Here is a 20,347-nt window from a genome sequence, read left to right as displayed (position 1 = left end):
GTTTCTGCCAACCAAATGCCCCTAGCAATAAAATAGCATAAGTCAATGTGCTGAATTAATACATTTCCATTTGCATCGATGACTCAGTCTTGCAGTACTATTTTGCCTATACAGATTATAAACAAGAGGTTCCCATTTATAAAATGTAGATGAAATAGGCAGAACATTCTACTGTTACTAGTGAAGTTTATTCAACAAACTATATAATAACTAGCAATACCAGCAAAATCACCTGTTAAAAGAGATTTCTGAATTATGAAGCAGTATATAACTGCTTTTAAATAAAATAAAGAAGACTTGATTAATCCACCAGCTACCAATTAAAAATACATATAACTCAGAGAGCTATAAAACACGTAAGCCCTCAAGTTTTTTGGAAAAATCTTGTGAATTCGAAGTAAAATCTGGAAATGTTGATATTCTTCTCAGAAAAAAGCAGAGGGGTACTTTTATTGTGAGATCTGAATTTCTCTCTGGATATGCTGTTAAGTTACAAAATTAAATGTGCTTCTTTGTTTCTAACCACAGAAGACCATAAAAAGCTTTTTGTATGAACTATATCCTCCTTAATTTAATCTCCATAGTAAAATCCATTGCAAGAATATATGTAATGACAGTTCACCCTTCTATGGGAAAAACACAATTTTCCTTGTTTTCTATTTATCCTATAATCAGAGCCCTGCGGGAATTCAGTATCTGCTACAGTAAACATTTTTACTAAGAAACATTTCATTATTCATGTTGTATAGGCAAATGGTAGCAAAAAACAAAAACAAAAAGTGAAATATCAGGTCTTCTTACCAGTCTATGCCCAGTTTTCTTGCCTTTAGTAACTGGTTTTCAATCCAGTTTGGCCTTTGTTGTTCAATGCTCTGTATAATCTTGTGAGTCACTTGTTTAGGGCTACTTTTCTTTTTCGCTATAATATTTTCCAAACATACACGAACCAAACTGAGCTTCTCTTTGCTCCATCTGTCAAGAGTCGTACCCGTTAAAAGTTCTGTGGTGTTTCCATCCTCAAATATCCGACATATAATTACAATCAAGATCCAGACAAGAAGACCAGCTTTTTTCGATTCAATTAAGTTTTTTGGCATTTTTCTCTCAGAGAGAAAAAAGAAATACTTAATTGGGGGAGGCAAACATGCAATCACTGTAGGTAACTTGCTGATTACAATAGATACTGCCTGAGCAGCAAGCCTTGTGAAGCCTTTAAAAAAAGAATGAAAGAAGGTATGATTAACATTAAACACTCTTGCTATACAATGCAGTTATGAAGACTGAATGCCAATGTTTAATTTTAGATGTCTCTTAGATGTATAGCCCTGGTTCACATGTTTGCTGGGGTTGCTACTATTATTTTGTGGTGGTGGAGTGAACATGACTTCATGCAGATAATATTTTGTGTAACCTGGACAGTCCATAAGACCAGAGGGTCAGTTAGTGAATATTTACACCCAACCCTTTTTATGTGAAGAAATCCCATTAGCCAGTTCTTTTTATGATCAGTCTCTTGAACTGAGCATCTGGACAAGGTGGTGGAGGCAGGCCAGGGTTAAATGTCCTGGAAGTGGACCGGAGTGAAGCCTTTTGGCCCAGCCCAGCCCACCCGCTGCAACCAGTCTGTCTGTGATTGGCTGAATGTTGGGCAGGCTGAAATTCACTTTCCAGGCCAGTGCAAGCCCAATTTGGAGTCATGCTGGCCTGGGAAAACACTTCAGCTCCATGTCCCATGCTGGGTCAAGGCGCACACCAGGCGCTGTCCCTGCATAGGGCGCTGCATAGACACCCAACCCCAAAGGTAAGGGTCATTATATGATCAGCTGCTTGTACAGAACATCTAGTTCACACTTGATGTTTTCTGTGTGTTGGAGGTAGGGATGCAAGATTGCATGTTCATTAAGTGCCATCAGAACCAGTACCAGCCTCTTGTTGCAAATAAAGATTCTGCGGATTTATTCTCTACCAAGAATCTCACTCATTGCCTAACCAAATCTATATCAACCTAACCTATTTCACAAAGTGGTTGTGAAAATAAAACAGGATGCCTCTCTGAGAACCTAAGAAGTGTCTTCAGTTGTAAGACTATGTACACTTCATTTTATATGCACACTAATCATCTTACTCACATTCAGTGGGATATATCTCACTGAGTTTCCTACTTCATCAGGAAATTTAAAGGTAAAGGGTCCATCTCCATGTTGCAATCTAGCCATAACAAAAATCAATATACTATCTGTATATTATCTATACAGTTCTGCTACTTTAATACCACCTGAAGTTGGTTCAGACATAAATTACTCCCACATTCCACATTAAAGACCCTTTCATAAAAAAATAAGAGTCAAATATAAGCGTGACATTTTGAAATTTAAATTCAAGCACAAAATGAATAAAGGATTTTGAAACTTGTCTCAGGAGCTAATTAGAGGGAAAGGTTCCAAGTTTAAAAAATGGCATGCCATTACATATTACAAATATGTGACAAAGTACATTCCAATGTTACACCCCAGCATAAACTATAAATTAAACTTGTGATGATCGTAACATATTTACAATAAACAAAATATGAACATAGCAATCTGTTTAATAAACTGTAAAAGACGTAAAGAAAAACAGGTTGCTATTTTAATAATTGGAGACCTTTAGCTATCACTAACATAATTTTAGCAAATACAATAATGTATTAAATGTATTAAAATTAAAATTAAATTAAAATTGATCATAAGTCGCGGTTGTGCTTATTTTATGGCACTAAGTTCCTTATCTTCTGCTGCTCATGCTGTTATTCTTGTGGTGCATCTTCCTGTCCTGCAAGAAACGCTCAGAGACCCAGAAGAGCCAGTGTGACTGGATAACAGTGGAGACAACAAAGGCAGAGCACACAAGATCTCTCTGCTTCTGCTACCACATATGTAAGCTAAGGAAGAAAGAGTATTGCCTCCTCACTTGTCCCAACACAATGGCAGAAACATCTGGCTAACTGGGAGCCTAGGAACCTAGCCACATCATGATGAGAGCTACCACAACAAACATACAAGGGTGTATGTTATTTGCAGCATTGTAGTGTAGGAAAGGGTCCCACCTGCTCTTTAATCCTACTTTCCCACCCACCCACCCACCCACCCACCCACTACAAACACATGGTATAATGCCAGTCTTGCCAGACACTGAACTAAGAAGAATAGCCAACTTATCTGTAACAAAATTTGATGATTGTTGACATTTACCTGTGGCCACTGCTATAGCCCCTACCCAAATAGCATCACTAAATATACCCCTCAATTTTTTTTCATATTAGTGAATGGCTGCCATTCTCTCCTGTGAGGTAAAAATGTAAGTACTGTACTGAGGGAAACTTATTGCAACAAGAGCAAAACTAGCTCTCTATTGGATGGTATGGATGCCAGGGTGGGTGGGGGAGGTACTATGCATCTTAGTTTGTACTGTGCACAGAGATTTTTTTTTAAAAAATCTAATTGGTTTATATAGACTATGCATTAAAATTATCACTAAAAAGTCATTAGTTGAAAACAGCTACACCTAAAACATTTCAAAATATAAATAACATGAGTAGTTAAAAATTACATTCTAAAAAATTGCATATTAAAATGCATGTCAAAATTACATTTCAAGGTAGGCTTTTCTGAACGAAAGAAGAAGAAGAAAAGTTTGGATTTGATATCACGCTTTATCACTACCTGAAGGAGTCTCAAAGCGGCTAACATTCTCTTTTCCCTTCCTCCCCCACAACAAACATTCTGTGAGGTGAGTGGGGTTGAGAGACTTCAAAGAAGTGTGATTAGCCCAAGGTCACCCAGCAGCTGCATGTGGAGGAGCGGAGACGCGAACCTGGCTCACCAGATTACGAGTCTACCGCTCTTAACCACTACACCACACTGGCTCTCTGAAACTGAAGGGTTTCAGCAGGCACCAAGAACAGTACATTGACTGTATCTGCCTAACGCCAATAGACAGGGAGTTCCAGAGTGCATGTGCTGCCAAATGCAAAGATCGATTCCTTGCAAGTGTGGAATGGACATTACATGGCACTTGTAAAAATGTCAGTGTCACAGTTCAAAGTGGCCAAGTGGGTGTATATGGGATAAAGCAATCCCTCAAGTAAATGGGTCCTAAATAGTTAAGAGCTTTATATACTAATAGTGACATCTTGAATTTGGCACAGTAACTAATTGGCAACCAGTGCAGATCTCTGAGTAGAGAAGTAATATGTTGACAGGGTCTCACTCCTGTCAGGAATCTGGCTGCAGCATTCTGCACTAACTGCAGTTTCCAGACCAAGCACAAGGGAATCCTCACATGATTCCAATACTGAAGTCACCAATGCCAGGATTACTAGTATGTTTATTCTGTCACCCCATTTGCTTTCCCAAAGAGACCTTGCTGAATGTGGGCCTTCCACTAGCCCACAATGACAAGGATTGCGCTAAGAACTCAGTAAGACAAAGTACTGCACCCAAGTATGTAAGCAATTCCATGAATAGTCTTCTAAAATACCATAAATTGTATTACTATAGTATTCATTATCAAATCACACCACTTAATTCTAATTTTTCAGTTTTGATTTGTCCTCGTTAAATGTATAGCTATTATTTTGACAGAAATTATATAAGCACACCTACATTTCCCAGATTCTTTTCTCTTCATTTCTCTAGGTGTGTAATTCCACTCCTTTGGAACAGTCTTCAGCAAACTTTCAGGGACAATTTGCTTGTGTTGATAGGTTCCATAGTTTTCTGTTGCTTCCCATGAATGCATCAAAGAAATGATCTGCTTCACAATACCCTTAACTGAATTAATCAAAGTCAGCTTCAAGCATCTGATAACCTCTGGCTCTGACTCAATACAACTAGAAACTTTGGAGACAAAATAGTAATAATATTAATTTAAAAGAAAACATTAAGTTGAGCCTCATTTAATGTCACTATTTTAGAAAGTTTTGTATACTTTTCCATGTTACAGTTGTATAATAAAAAAGCAACCAGAGTAAAATAAGTTTCTACATAACAATACTATGTTATCAAATGCTACACTTTTATAAATTATTATTTTCTCAGTTGCCATGCCTTTGTTGTTTTGCTTAGAAGTTGATAATTACTACTATCCAACATACTACTTCAGTTTATCTTTGCAGTTAGACAAGTTATCATGACTGACTTGTGTGATAATATAACAATGTATAGTATTTAAAGGTAATTGTGGCTTTTGGTGGTTTAGTTTCTTAAATGGTGGAATATACTGAGTTCTGGTCCTGGCTACAGAAGAGGAAAATATCAGTTCAGGCTCTTTCCTTAACTGTCATTAGCAGTCATTCCATCAGGCTATAAAAAGAAGCTGAATACAGTACACAGGCCTTTCCATCAGTAACATTTGGGTCTTGCTCTCTTTGAAATCTTTCCATTTCAGTTGCTCATTACCAGAGTTCTAGATAACTAAGAAATAGTCCCAGGATTGCTTATCCCCCTCCTTCCTCTCTTTCATTTTGCATCATGTCTTTTAAATTGTTAACCTTAGTGCAAGAACTGTCTTATCACTGACATTTGGGTGCCACCCTGGGAGCTGTTTTTTGGCTGAAGAGCAGGATAAATATACTCTGAATGAATGAATGAATGAATGAATGAATGCTTTAGAAAACACTGAGTTAAATCAGCAAGAACGAGGCACATGAAATGAAGTTTAAAATGGACGTGCCTGATGTGGTGCTACAGATGAAGCTAAGTGGAGATTTTCCTAGAGAGCATCCAAGAATGAAAGTAACTTCTGTGGTATTATAAGAAATTCCTACGACTGGTTCTCAATTTGAAACCTAAGATCCTCTTTCAGATGCAATTTTATATTTTCTAAAGCATCCCACACATATGTTGCTGCCCACCTAGCACTGGAAGAAGACCTCTGGGGCAAATTGGGAGTGTGATACAGGTAACTACAAGGGGTAGGAATTGGTGAATCACATAAACAGAACTCCACTCCCAGCAAGACTGGATACACCCCCAAAAGAAAATTTCACTGCGTTTTTCATACCTGATATATTGTATAAACAATCCCACATCTGTTCTTTTTCCATGTAGTTTTCAAGAACACCACCAAGTGATTTGGGAGATAAAGTACAATAAGAAAGCACTGCAAAGATTGCTTCAGTCAGACTAGGTCCTTGGCTGCTCTTCATGTCTAGACAAGTACTTTGTTCTCCAATTTTTGATAATTCAGATTCTTGAATAAAGAAAGAAGAAAAGTTCAGAAGTTGAGGTAGTAGTGAAAGTGTAAGTGGGACCTACAACAATTTTTTTTAGTATAATGAATGTCAGAATCTAGCTAGAATTTGGGCTAAGAAGGAAAATACAAGCTACAGAACTGTGCCAGACAAGGAATCCCCGGCAAACCAGAATGACTAGGCTGGTTGAATGCAAGCCATTATCAAACAATGGCAAGGCATCTACATGTCAAAGAACCTTATCAGGTCTCTGCAAAGCAAGGGTTGCTGATGTGATGGAAAGGCGACAGGAAAGAGTGTCATTTTACAGGAGTCTTGGATTTTTGTTGAGAGGTGTGCTGGGAAGAAGGAGGAGGCCAGAGGCCAGACCTCTATGAGCTGCAGGGCAGGCCAGAACTCCATGCAGCAATGGTCAGAGGAAGCTGCACTGAGAGACAGTGGGCAATGAGAGGGGCAATGGAAGACACTCTTGGGGTATAATTTGCTGCACAGCCTCCAGTGCCCACTTCTAGGTGTAATTATGTCTTAATAAAACCATATTTCTTAAAGACACTAGCTGCTGTGCCTCGATCTTTCCAAAGGAAACCCAACCCTGTGTAAGCAGTTGGAAACCCCTTGATTCTCACACTGCTCATGGAGATTGGGGTGGCATGTAATAGTATTTTTAGACCAAGATCTATGGTCTTTTCTTACACAATAGGGATTTTTCTTACAAAAACAAACTCTTAAATGATTTCCGTGTTCTGTGCTAGAGAAACAATTGTTTACAGCTCAGCATGTCTAGGCAGGATGCAATCCGCTGAAGCTCAGGGTAATGGTCAGTCAAAAGCTTAATAAATGCTGTCACTCCATCCTTGTGTTCCTTGAACACACTAGTAAATATAATCCAACACCAGGGGGAGAATATGATCTTCAGACATCTTTCAGTCTTTGCTGACATGCATTTGAATAGGTAAATGAGTGCATTGCAGCATTCAATAAAAAACAGGACAAAAGTTTAGTTGTGGTGCTCTTCTGACAAATGTTAGACCAAATGCTGGACCAAGAGAGCTGCAGAATATCTACAGCTAATGTTTTAGTAAATAACAAACACATTATATTTTAAACAGTATTAGCATGATAAATGTGAATTCCTATCCGAACAAAAAATCCTGAGCAAAAAAATGAGAGAAAAATAGATTGCAAGTATTGAGCCTAATGCTAATTATGTGAAGTGATGACCACGATCCTTCTGCTAATATTAAAATAGCGAACAATGTGGCAATCCTGAACAATTTACTTGTGTTTCTTCAGCGGTAAAATATTGCAACTATAGAAAGTGTCAGTACTTACTGGAATTCCTCAGTAAAAGTTTCACTAAGAGACAATCGTGATGTAGCAGGGTTTCCAAAAGCAAGTTCCAATTACAGCATGGCTGGGATAAGAGCAGCTTGAGTTGACCCTGGGCTGCCATTCCTCTGGCTGATGGAGTCCTTTCAAAATGTAAGATAAAGACAGAATAATGTTGTTAATTTATCTATGAAATTAATAGCCTTAAAGTGCAGATGTAATGCTAACTCCTTTAAATGTCAATTCTTCCCAGATTACTCTGAAAATGCTTTCATGGTTGCTTACTTTAAGGCTGCTCAGGGAAGGAATTACATTTAATCTCAACTAGCTAAAAAGCAAATTAACATTTGGTAGACTGCCAAATTTTAACTGATACAAAGTAACCTCACTTATCTCTTTCATTGGGGCCAGATATGCTCTTGTTTCATGAGGCAAAAATCATTTTTAATGCCTGAATAAATCTGAGGCATTATATTTTAGTTCAATGTTGTATTTAAGTGTTTTGAGTGATGTTATAAAATATTTGAAATCAAGTCTGTGAAATAAGAAAGAAACAAATAGGGTTGGGTGGGAAATACGATGCGAACTACTTGTCACACTATAATTAAGGCAGAATTATAAAAGTATATTCGGTAACATAAAACAGATGTGTCCAATTCTGGGCACCACAGTTTAAGAAGGATGTTGACAAACTGGAACGTGTGCAGAGGAGGGAAACCAAGATGATCAAGGGTCTGAAAACTAAGCCTTACGAGGAGCAGTTGAAGGAACTGGGTATGTTTAGCCTGGAAAAGAAGAGACTGAGAGATGATAGCCATCTTCAAATATCTGAAGAGCTGTCACATGGAAGAGGGAGCATGCTTGTTTTCTCCTGCTCTTGAGGGTAGCAGCCAAGGCAATGGCTTCAAGTTACAATAAAGGAAATTCCGACTAAACATTCAGAAAATCTTTCTACAGTAAGAGCTGCTTGGTAGTGGAACAGACTCCCATGAGAGGTGGTAGACTCTCCTTCTCTGGAGGTTTTTAAGCAGAGGTTGGATGGACATCTGTCATGGATGCTTTAGCTGAGATTCCTGCATTTCAGGGGGTTGGCCTAGATGACCTTTGGGTCTCTTCCAACTCTATGGAAGTTCTATGATTCTATGGATTATATATTAAGTATAAAGGCTTCATATTAGCCCAGTTCACTGCTCCATTTCCCAACATTTCTATGTATTCAGATAATGTTCAGGAAATGCATAGCTCTTTTCACCATGCTACGTAATTAGGTATCTAACTATACAAATTAGAGCAACACTTCCCTTCAATTTCTAAACATAAGAAAAACAAGGCCTTTGGACAGTTAAGTATTTAAAGTAATATCTAAAGTGACTTATGGAATATTGAGGTAGAGAAAAAGCTCAACTATCATTGACCAGATGGGATGTTATTGCTTTTCAGTATTTGCCAATTCTTGGCTCTTAGAGCATCATGCAAATTGAAATGTACAGTTGATGTGATTCACTCAGAGGGAAAATAAGAGTATTACAGACATTCCCCGAAGCCACTATACTAACACTAGTAAATGCACTGAAAAGTTTTATATTGGACATATGGAGAAGCATATGTTCTCTCATCTTACAAGCTCATGTAGCTGTGAACACAAGGCTAGCCATGTAAAGAGGAAAAGGTGAACTATATATAAAATATGACACATATAAATGTTTAATTTGGTATTAAGAAAAGAACAAGTGATGGTTTGCATCTACCTCTACAAATCTACTACAATTGGGAGGCCAGCTCATCCAGGAGCTGTTGGCAATCTTACCACTTTTTTCATATCCTTTCCAGCAATATATGGATGCTTTTACATGGTACCACTAAGCTGTACTGGAGGTAGGAGGAAATGACTAGCACGGCAATGCCAATGGAAACTGCAGCACCAGCAATCAGGGTATAGCCCTTTAATTCAACCTCCTCCTTTTATGCACATTCACCAAAGCTTAAAATTGGGCATTCAGCCACTAAATCAACATGAACATGCATGGAAAATAATTTCTTATTAACTAAAGATGCATTTATTTATTTATTTATTTATTTAAATAGTTATGAAAATATGTATATACTGCTATATCATGAAAATATCAAAGTGGTTTACAGTGTCATGTCGTGTCGTGTCATGTAGTGGTTAGGGTGCTGGACTAGGATCAGGAAGGCCAGCTTAAAATCCTCAGTCACAGAGCTGGCTGGATGACCTTGGACCATTCACACACTCTCAGCCTAATTCACGGGATTGCTGTGCAAATAGAACAGGGGTGAGGAGAACCATATATGCTGTCTTGACATTCTTGGAGAACAGAGGGAATTAAAAATAGTAAATAACTAAGTACGCATATCATCAATATCAATTTTTTTCAATCCCACTTTGAGTTACATTACAGGAAGCTTAACATCTAATCTAAAGGATTGATTCCAGCATTACACAAACTGAAGTCCATTTGTGCAATGGGGCTCTTTCTCATGTCAAAACATTTATACTGTTTATTTAGTCTTATTTTATAAGCTTCAACGCATTATTCATGTAATATTGACTAATGTGTAAAAATAAAGACATGAACCCTATTGGAGTATTCTAGGTCATACGCGATTAGAAATGTGTCAATATTCACAGGGCCCTTGGTTGAATCCCTAACAATCTGCTCCATCTTCCTCTGTGCATTGGAAAAGGCTTGAAGTGGGAAGCATGCACTATTTGAGTAGTCTTTTTACAAGATTTAGGGTTCTAAATTACACGAGGAGCACACCCATACAGAATAGTCCTTACAGAGGGCAGCAAGGCCAACTGACAGGGACTTGATGGAGTGGATGGGGACACAAAGTGTGGCCCCTGCTCTACCCCTCATATGATTCCAATTCTACAAGGCACTTGATATCTGAATGGAGCTATGATTATTTCTATAACCGGGTTTACACAGATATGCTGACTAAATATTTGTTTTATAGTTGCCTCTAAAGAACCTCCATTCACACTGAACATTAATAAACTGAAGTGCAGTTTCCTCTTATTTTTTCTGTATTACTATATTGAATGGTAGAAAAAGCTACTGTAATTTTCTGTGTATAAGACAATGTTTTTTGCTTTAAAAAATTAGTCAAAAATTGAGGGGGGTCATCTTATACAAGGATGGTGAATGTACAGGTGTTTGGGCTTGGGCTTTGTAGCAGGCAGCCTGGACTTGGGTGTGGGCTCTGGTGCGGGTGGTCTGGACTTGGATTTGAGTTTGGGCTCTGACATGGGTAGTCTGGGCTCAGGTTTGGGCTCTGGTGCAAGCGGCCTGGGCTCAGGTTCAGGCTCTGGCATGGGGAGGCTGGTCTCAGGTTCAGGCTCTGACTCAATTTGGGGTTCAGAAAAAGGGGTTGTCTTATACATGGGGGTGTGTTATACATGGAAAAATATGGCATGTTGAAATTAAAGACATGTCATTAAATGTAGCAGAAGCTAAAGATTTACTTTTTCAGAATAAGTATTAAAAATCATAGCATTCATTTAAATATGCAGGTTACTGAGAAAGGATACAAATTCTGTGGGGAGCATAGATAGCCTGCTAAAACGGGCATGGGAGGAATTTTGGTCCAAAGTTAGAAAAAGAATGACAGTACAGCTGATGGCATATGCTTCATATGTAAAGTGTCATTACACTTACTGAAACGGCAAGGAAATTATGCATTGCTTCCAAACATGCAACAAATTCTAAAAATACCAAATACGAACAAATCAGTTGTTCAAATGAAGTTTAGTTTTGTAGAATTATCTAGCTTTTCTAACGCCCAAAGTTACTACTTTTTCCAGATACAAAATAAAGTTTCATGTAATACTCAAAATTTAAGGTCAAAATAGTTAAACGGGAAAGAAAAACTTAGATTGAGTTATTTTATTGTCAATAACAGCACATTTAGACATTACTAAAGCAAGAGATTATGTCTATAATCAAACATCAATGTTAAAATAATTAGATACTGCTAAAGAAGAACTACCCATTCTTCAACAACAATTATCATCACACTAAAATAGTTTGATTTGGAAGCTGGTGTAAATATAAGATACCTGTAGTTTAGCCCTGGGTACGTGGGCTGGGGAATGTGTGAGCACCATTGCTCACTATTTGGCCCACATTCTTACCATCAGTCTCAAACATGGTAAACAAAAGCAGAAATCGCAAAGCGGCTTAAAACCATGTTGATGGCCAGCGCCCCATTAGAAAAGCAATAGAGGAAATTTGTATCAGAGAGTGGAGCATCTGGATGAGGAAGTGTGGCTCGTTTCAGATCCCATCAGCTGGACAAAACAATGTATAGTCTATACATTAAGTCTACACAGGCTCCAAATGGAATCTGTGTGAGAAAACCAGTATGAAGAAACTATATTTGATATCTGTATAATAGTCTATTGCAATTGACTTGAACAGTTGCTCTGTTATTCTGATACTGTTGTTTCTGTGGTTTTATTTTATGATTTTAACTTATTTTATTTATGATATTCCTGTAACACGCTCATTTGGTGAAGGGCAGGCTAAAATTAAAAATACCGTATTTTTCGCCCTATAGGACGCACTGTCCCATAAGGCGCACCTAGGTTTTTTTGGGGGAAATAAAGGGGCGGAAAATTATTTTTCCCCCAGGCGCGGGGCTGGGGCGGGGGAAGCCCGAGCTTCCCCCAACCCCAGCCACCAGAGCAGGCAACTCTCCGCAAGCCATGGGAGCCCAGTGCAGGGCTCCCGCGCCTTGCGGAGAGCTGCGCGAAGCCTGGAGAGCGAGACCGACCCCTCTCGCTCTCCAGGCTTCAGCGAAAGCCTGCATTCACCCCATAGGACACACACACATTTCCCCTTCATTTTTGGAGGGGGAAAAGTGTGTCCTATGGGGCGAAAAATACGGTAAAGGAATAACATTGAACTGAGAAATCAATAGATTCTATCTCAGTTTCTTATCTACATTTTAATATAAAGATACTTACTTCAGTAAAGAAGGGGAAAATTCTGTGATGCCAGATAACCAGCGTAATGGTTGGTCAACAGTAGGCTCCAAAAAATCTGAGGACAAGGGATCACCATCACTATTATGAAATGTCCTGAAAAATACAAGTAGTTCAAGTAGAATTAGTTCAATAATCATACTTCTTTAACAGCTTTTGAACAGCAAACAGCTTTTGAACAGCAAACAATTTGGCTTGGAATCAATGAGCTACTTATAGAAGGTTTTTCAGTTCAACACAAGGGGGTCTCCAATTTCAAGTCACAGTCACTGCTCACACATTATTATTATTATTATTATTATTATTATTATTATTATTATTGGTATTATCTGCCCTTTACCAGAACGTCCCAGGATGTGGGTTACAATAATTTAAAATGCAAGTTAAAAATAGTTTTTTAAAATTACAGTTGCTGAACAGGGTGGAATATAGTGTCTCCAAACCCACAACAGTGGCGGGAAAGCCTTGTTGCACAAGCAACACTCCACTTGCTGTTCTTAGGATTCAAGTCAAAGTACAATATAAAAATTTTCTGCTCAGATTTAAGCTATGATTTACATTTTAATGTATTCCTGTTTCTACTAGTCAGAGAATGACAGACAGTAAGAACCCTCTCCTGCTGTTGCTCCACAGAGACTGGTATTCTCTAGAGCTGGGCTATTGTGTAGCCTTTACACTTAATACAGAATTCTTTCTGCTTTGTTCCATGTCCCAACACAGGATAGTTCAGTGGCCACAAATAAACGTTTTATAGCCATTTGCTCCCTTGCAAACTAAGGAGGCATTTTTTTGCAACTCTGTTGATCTTAAAAAACTTTTTTTGAGTATGCTTGCAGCAGTGAGCAGCTCTCTGCATGCCAGCTTCTAGCCCAGCAGCACTTACTAGGCTTGTGGTTCTTGTCTGCCTTGCATAGCGAGATTCAGGGGTTCATGACTGCCATGACAACCATACATTCACTCAGCATGTCATCAGTCAAATGAATGTGGGAGGCCACCTTCTCAACTGTGGCAGAAGATGGCTATTTGGTTGTGGAGGATTTCTCTTGGTCTCGCTTCTCATGGTCATTTCACTTTTTGCTAAGGTTCAGAATGGCAGCAACCACTTCTCTCTGCAGGGGTGGTGGACTTTGATAAATTTCTAGCCGAAATGCCAGGTGATACTGTAGGCATTTTGTGAGATGACTGACATCACCTTCATCAGGTAAAGCTTGTTTAATTCCTTGGTTTACTGGTGTGTTGGGAATTGTGATGTTGGAAGCAGAATAGCTGTAGTGAAAATTGCAGGAAACTACTGTGTGGTGACCCAACACAGTTAAGACCTATTACTGAGCCTCACCATGACTGTGATGAAAGTGAAGAAACAATACTTCTTTATATCTGACCTTTGGTGGTGTTAAAATCACTATCTGAGAACAGTAATGGACTGGATAAGAACCAATGAACAAAAGCTCAAGCCACGCAAAATGAAAGTACTGTTTGTGAGTAGGTAATCTGTCCAGGGAAGTGGGGTTCTGAGTAGGTGGCACCCCCAAAGGATCAAGTCCATAGTCAAGAAGTGTTCCCAAGGCCCAAGTGACCTTAGTAGTCCAAGGCGCCTTTCATTAACTTTAGCTGGTGCCCTAGCAGTAACTTGTCGTGGACAAAATAGCCTGGCACATTAGACTACTTTGAAGAATGCAGACAACACTGCAGAGAAAGTACAAGTAAATCAAAATGCAGATGCTGGGCTACTAACTGAGACTGGTCATTGGGAACGTATTTTGTCAATGCTTAAACAACTGCACTGATTCCTGGTTCTTTGTATGATTCTAGGTGGTGGTGCTAACCTTTAAATGTGGAACTGATTCCTGGCTATGAAGCATGGCCCATCTTGGAGATTATGGGGCCATTCTCTCAAAAAAGTAAAACAATAAGAGTGCTCTGACCCCTGGCTAGATGGAAGGTGATACCCTGAAGGATAGTGAATGCCCCCCTGTCTTCATTGGAATACATTCCAGACATTTTTCTAAAGTAATTTTCAAATGGATATGCAGCCTAAACACCAGTGAATAACCTGGTTGCCCCCACTGTCCATTACTAGTAATGAAAATACTACTAACAAACAAATATATTCAGGTTAAATTTCTTACTTTAATCATTAGTGCATAACCACAGCTATTAGGAAATGTTCTTTCTGTATAAAATATCCTATAGCAGCTGCCTCTTGTCTCAAAAGCTGGGGAAAGCATCTGTGAAAGTATTTGATACAAGAGCAATATTCCATGTTTGAGTTGTGCTATTCTCCTGTAGCGTATGACAAGGTGAGAACTGATTTTGTAAATCTCAGTGCTAGTGTGAAATGATGAGATGCATAAATGATGAATTCCCAACACTGTTGCCTTATAGAATTTAAATAATTTGATGTTGGAAAATAAACTGGAAATTAATATTGGAGACAGCTGAGATAGTTTGGTACACCTTGACTTAGTCATCAATATGCTTTTACTGGACTTACTTAGTATAAACATTAAATTCATTTAAATTCCTTTAGAATTTGAGTGTCTGCAAAGATTATGAAAAGCAGCATTTACATGCTGATAGCATTAAAACGAATTAGGATAACTGAGCGTTCTATGAGATTTTTAAATAAAAAGATGGGAGTCTTTTACTTTTTAATGGAATACAACATATTGGCAATAAAACTGAACAGGTAACATAGGTTCCTATTAAAATTGACAGCAAAATTGAATTGTTGTGGATTACAGTCATGATAATTTTTTAACCGCCAGAATGAATTTTCAGGAATGTTTGACACTCCAATGATGTCAAGGTTGATTCCAACTTCAGGCAATACTTCCATGATACTTGCAGATGGGCATCTCAGATAATTACATTCACTGGCACATATAAGCTGCTCATTTCAACACTGTTGGCTTTACCTCCACTAAAGCCAATAACCAGAAAAGGAACTCTTGGTCTCCCCTGAAAGGTGCTTTTCCCTGAGTGACAGTACAGCAGGTGGGATGTACCAAAGGAGTCCCAGTAATGCAGGCAATTCCAGGAGACCTAAGTCTACAGAACCACTTGCAGCAAAACACATTTTCAAAAAGAGGAGTCAGCAGATTCATAGAAGTCCAGTTTATAATGTTTATCCAAAGTTTTTGGTGTGGACCAAGTGCCAGCTCTGTGGATGCCAATAAAAAGATCATTGATGGCAAATGTTGCCATAGTAAAAGCAGACCTTGTGGAATGGGTTGTGATATTCTGCAGGGCAGGCAGCTTGAGAGAGTCATAAGCCAAGATGATACATACCCTCAGCCAGCATGCTAGCTTTTCTTACCCCAAGAGGGTGGAAAGGAAGAAACAACACCTCTGCCAACCTGAAGTCCTTAGTCTGGCTGATACAGACTTTAAGCACCCAGTAGATGATCCACTATGTGTCAGGCCTTCTCTAAGGGATGAATCCGGTTAGGCCAGAAGGAGGTTCTGGTTGTAGTAAAAACTTGTATTTGTCTTAGGCATGAATGATAGATTCATACAAAGAATCACAGTCTTTCCACACAGTCTTTCAGGAATATGCATAAGGCACTTAATTCCAAAATAAGCCATGTTGATTTGATGGCCACCAAAAGGAGGAACTTATGAGAAAGGATGTGGAGAGGAACAGTTTGGAATGGTTTGAACACAAGAGTCTTTAAGTTCCTCGAATAAAAATGATGCACCACAGGAGGACATATAGGGATGCCCTCTTTAAAAAAACACTTTGGCTGGGAATAAAAGCCAGTTGAAACTGTTTGAGGAGGTAAGTGATGCCTGTGTCAAGTCAACAGTAGCAGTACTGAAAGTCAAAAGCATGAACAGGGCAGCCGCAAGACTCCTTCTCAGAGAATTGCTGGGAAGAGTTAAACAATTCTGCCACTCTGGCTCCCATTCATCCATCAGCTCCAGATCACTGTCTCTGCCATGCAGTGATCAGTCAAAGAACAGGGAAGGGGAGATAGGCACTGCTGCTGGTAGATTTTTCATGTCCCATATATTGCACCCTGTGTGGCTGCTGATCCAGCACTGCCTTGGTACTAATTGCATCAGCAACTGCTGCAGTAGCTGAAGGGGTTTTCTTTTGGGTTTGGGGGGGGCACGGGGTGTGTGTGTCCTGAGAATTTTAGGGGCTATAGCCATTTGGGCAGTTAAGACAGAGGACTGACAGAGCACAGAAGTATCAGGCTTGCTGTAATGAAAACCAGGGCTGATTGGGAGCATCCTTTGAAGAAAAATCTGCTGTCGTAGTTGAAAATGTATCAGGTCTTGCTGTCAACACATGCAGTGGTATATGGGTATGGTGGATTAAGTTCTGTGGCTGGAAAAGCAGCAAACCAAGCCCCGAAGAATGGGGACTACCTGCCTCCACACATCCCCCCCACCAAGTCAGAGATGGATAAGGGAGGAAAGAGAAACAATACATAGGCCAAAAAGAAGGAAGGATGAACAGCAAGGGAAATGACCAAACAAAATGGTGGGTGGGAACAAAGGCCAGGAAAAAAATATGGATTGGCAAGAAAGAGAAGGAGGTTTTGTTTAAAATTGCAAGTCAAAAATATTTATATCAGTGTTAGGAAAGAATGGTATGTGACTCATAGGAAACAATTCAAAACAGATATATTCTATATATGGCCTGAGCTAGCACGTCAGTTAAATAAATCTTGTTTTCAAAGATGAGCTACTTTTCAACCTGTAGGAACCTTAGTGAACACATTTCAATTTTTTCAAAAATAGCAGATATCACTTTCTCTATTTCGTTTATTTCCTTCATGTATTAAAATATACGATTTGAAAACAAACAAACAAACAAACAAACAAACAAACAAACAAAAAACACAAATTCTTATTTGAAAGAATAGAAGGAATTCCATATTCTGAAGGGCTTCAGGACAGATCGTCTTGAGTCGTGTGTGTCACTTACTTGATGTAGTTTATTGATTGCAAAGCAGGTTTCAGTTCTCCAAGGAAACACAGATAGCTATCACTAGCATGTGTTTATGGAATGTTAGATCTACAACTGTTGCTTGATCAATAATATGTTTGTTGTGAATTTCCTTGGATACAATATGTAAAAACCCTCTGGATTTAAGCTTAGAAATGGCCATGTTGTGTTATTTTGTTTACAGTCTCAAAGGGCTGTGTATCAGGACACGAATGCACAAAGAGTTGGAAGAAAAAATATTCTTCCCAGCAGCTAAAATATGGAGTTTAGTAGATGACAGCAGTTAGAATTGTACAAAGAAATATGGTTTTCTTAGTGTGTTTTGAATTAAAATCAGCATGCCTGCTCCTTCCAATGTTATGAAGTTATACTGAGAAGTATCACAAAGCTATGAGATAAACCGAGAGATTTGTTTTTATTAATGTATTTAAAAGATCTCAGTTTGCATCTCACCTTCCACCTAACATAACAGACTCAAAAGAGGTTACAAACTTGAGGGCCCCTTTTTTAAAAAAGAACAGTCTTGATACTATACTGTTTAGTTATATTGTAGTTCATTAACAGCCTTCCTCACTGTGGGGGCTTTTGGTCATGTGTACATTTCATCATGTGCCTTCCATTCGGGAATTTTGGTCATGTGTTTATTTTCTCTCCCACTTACCCTTTCCCCCCTCAAACTCCTGCCTCTTTCCTTGTCCTCCTCTCCTTATTGTCTGGGACAAGCATAGGCAAACTCAGCCCTCCAAATGTTTTTGGTACTACAACTCCCATCATCCCTGACCGCTGGTCCTGTTAGCTAGGGATGAAGGGAGTTGTAGTCCCAAAACATCTGGAGGGCTGAGTTTGCCTATGCCTGCTCTAGAATTAACCTTTATCTTCTAGGTCAATGACTTTTAAAAATATTTTTTCTGCCCTGTTAGGATTAGAACAGATCAAAGGCCCTTAGGAACACAGGATGCTAAGCCCATCTAGCTTTGTATTCTGACTGGCAGGAGTTCTCCAGAGTTCTGGGCAATGAGCTTCAGCCCCCCTGATGGCTTAGCCCCAGCCCCAGCCCCGGTCACATTCACATCATACATTTAAAGCACATAGCTTCCCACAAAAAATCCTGGGAAATGTAGTTTACCTCTCACAGGGCTACAATTTCCAACACTCTGTACAAATTGCAGTTCCCTTGATTCTTTGGAAGAAGCCATGTGCTTTAAATGTATGGTGTGAATGTGACCAAGCAGGCAGTAGAGTTAGATATTGCTAGAGGCTTTGATATTATTACCAAATTCTTAACAACACAATCTTATGCATGCGTATTTGGAAGTAGTTTCTCTGTGTTCAACTACTCCCTAGTATGCATGTTGAGGATTGCAGCCTTGAAAGTACTGAATATAGACTGGTTTCAAATTTACCAAATTCTAATGACACTGTTTTCCTCAAACAAATCTGCTGCAGGGTAAAATAATGTACATTCAAGCGCCACTTCCCATCCACAGTTGAAACTAATGTTCAGATTTTGGTGCATCATTACCATACTGGAATCCAGCCATTACACAAAGATAGACGATTGTTACTCCTTCTATAGGATAAATGTGTCTTAAAATATTACATCACACTTACTTATACAGGTTCTCCAATGGTGCAGTTAAAAAGACAGCTGCTGCAAGTAAATTGTTGCAATACTTGTGTATTTTATAAATACGACGATTTCTGTCTTTTTGTGGGAACAACAGTTCTTGCACAGAACTGCAAACTGACCACAGCACGCTTTCACAGGTCATCAGAATTGCTATAACATCTATTCTGTAAGAGACAAAGCAAAAACCCTGAAATCAATCGAGGCATGCAATTCAACACATTCAATCAAGTAATCTGCTACAATGCAGAAAGGATTTTTATATACAAGTGATCTCTTTTACATTATTTAAAATCATCAGGAATTTTAAGTAATAATAATATAATCTTGTCCCTGGTACAACATTACCAAAGTATACACAGAGCTCTCATGTTTCACTTTCCCCATTGATTTCAAGAAATGAAGATTATCTATGGATTAGCTCCCTCCATAGATATGAATGAGGAAGGAATTCACCACTTGCACTGTTATACATGTGCAAGCTAGGATTATAATTTGCTAAAATTTGCAATTTTATCCAAATCTGAATACACCAAATAAAACATTACAACTAAATATATTTTAATTTCTCTGTTCCTTACACCTGTTATAAAATGAAAATTGAATATGTTCTTTTTCTGTTTTCTTCAGAGCTTTTCCCCCCGGTTCTTAACAAATTACAGAAATACTGAATATGAGTGGAATACATTTTAAATAATTTATATATTCATTTGATTGTTTGCTTTATAATATTTAGACACACATATTTTCTTTTCCAAAAAGGAAGGTAAAGGTAAAGGGACCCCTGACCATTAGGTCCAGTTGTGACCGACTCTGGGGTTGTGTCACTCATCTCGCTTTATCGGCCGAGGGAGCCGGCGTACAGCTTCCGGGTCATGTGGCCAGCATGACTTAGCCACTTCTGGTGAACCAGAAACGCCGTTTACCTTCCCGCCGGAGCGGTACCTATTTATCTACTTGTACTTTCATGTGCTTTCGAACTACTAGGTTGGCAGGAGCAGGGACTGAGCAATGGGAGCTCACCCCGTTGCGGGGATTCGAACCACCAACCTTCTGATCAGCAAGTCCTAGGCTCTGTGGTTTAACCTAGCGCCACCCGCAAAAGGAAGACATTAGTTTAAATATTCATGGCACAATTTTATATAAAGAGTTTTGGAAACTGGTGCCCTTTCCCCATTCCTTTAGTAT

At 38.9% G+C, this 20,347-nt stretch overlaps 1 protein-coding gene across 4 annotated transcripts in view; it reads right to left on the bottom strand.

Annotated features, from left to right (window-relative positions):
* The window catches only part of KIAA0825, a 188,878-nt gene that overhangs the window by 113,032 nt on the left and 55,499 nt on the right, over positions 1 to 20,347 (bottom strand). For all 4 annotated transcript variants that reach the window (XM_083703117.1, XM_083703116.1, XM_083703118.1 and 1 more), the window contains 6 exons: positions 19,144 to 19,326; positions 12,555 to 12,668; positions 7,565 to 7,704; positions 6,043 to 6,231; positions 4,644 to 4,877; positions 802 to 1,210 (listed from right to left, as the gene is read on the bottom strand). In XM_083703117.1, the coding sequence (XP_083559243.1) occupies positions 802 to 1,210; positions 4,644 to 4,877; positions 6,043 to 6,231; positions 7,565 to 7,704; positions 12,555 to 12,668; positions 19,144 to 19,326 (1,269 nt within the window). The remainder of the gene's footprint in view (positions 1 to 801; positions 1,211 to 4,643; positions 4,878 to 6,042; positions 6,232 to 7,564; positions 7,705 to 12,554; positions 12,669 to 19,143; positions 19,327 to 20,347) is intronic.

The sequence above is a fragment of the Podarcis gaigeae genome (assembly GCF_964106915.1).
Source record: "Podarcis gaigeae genome assembly, chromosome: 11".
Taxonomy (NCBI): Eukaryota; Metazoa; Chordata; class Lepidosauria; order Squamata; family Lacertidae; genus Podarcis; species Podarcis gaigeae.
This window is presented reverse-complemented; position numbering and strand designations above follow the sequence as displayed.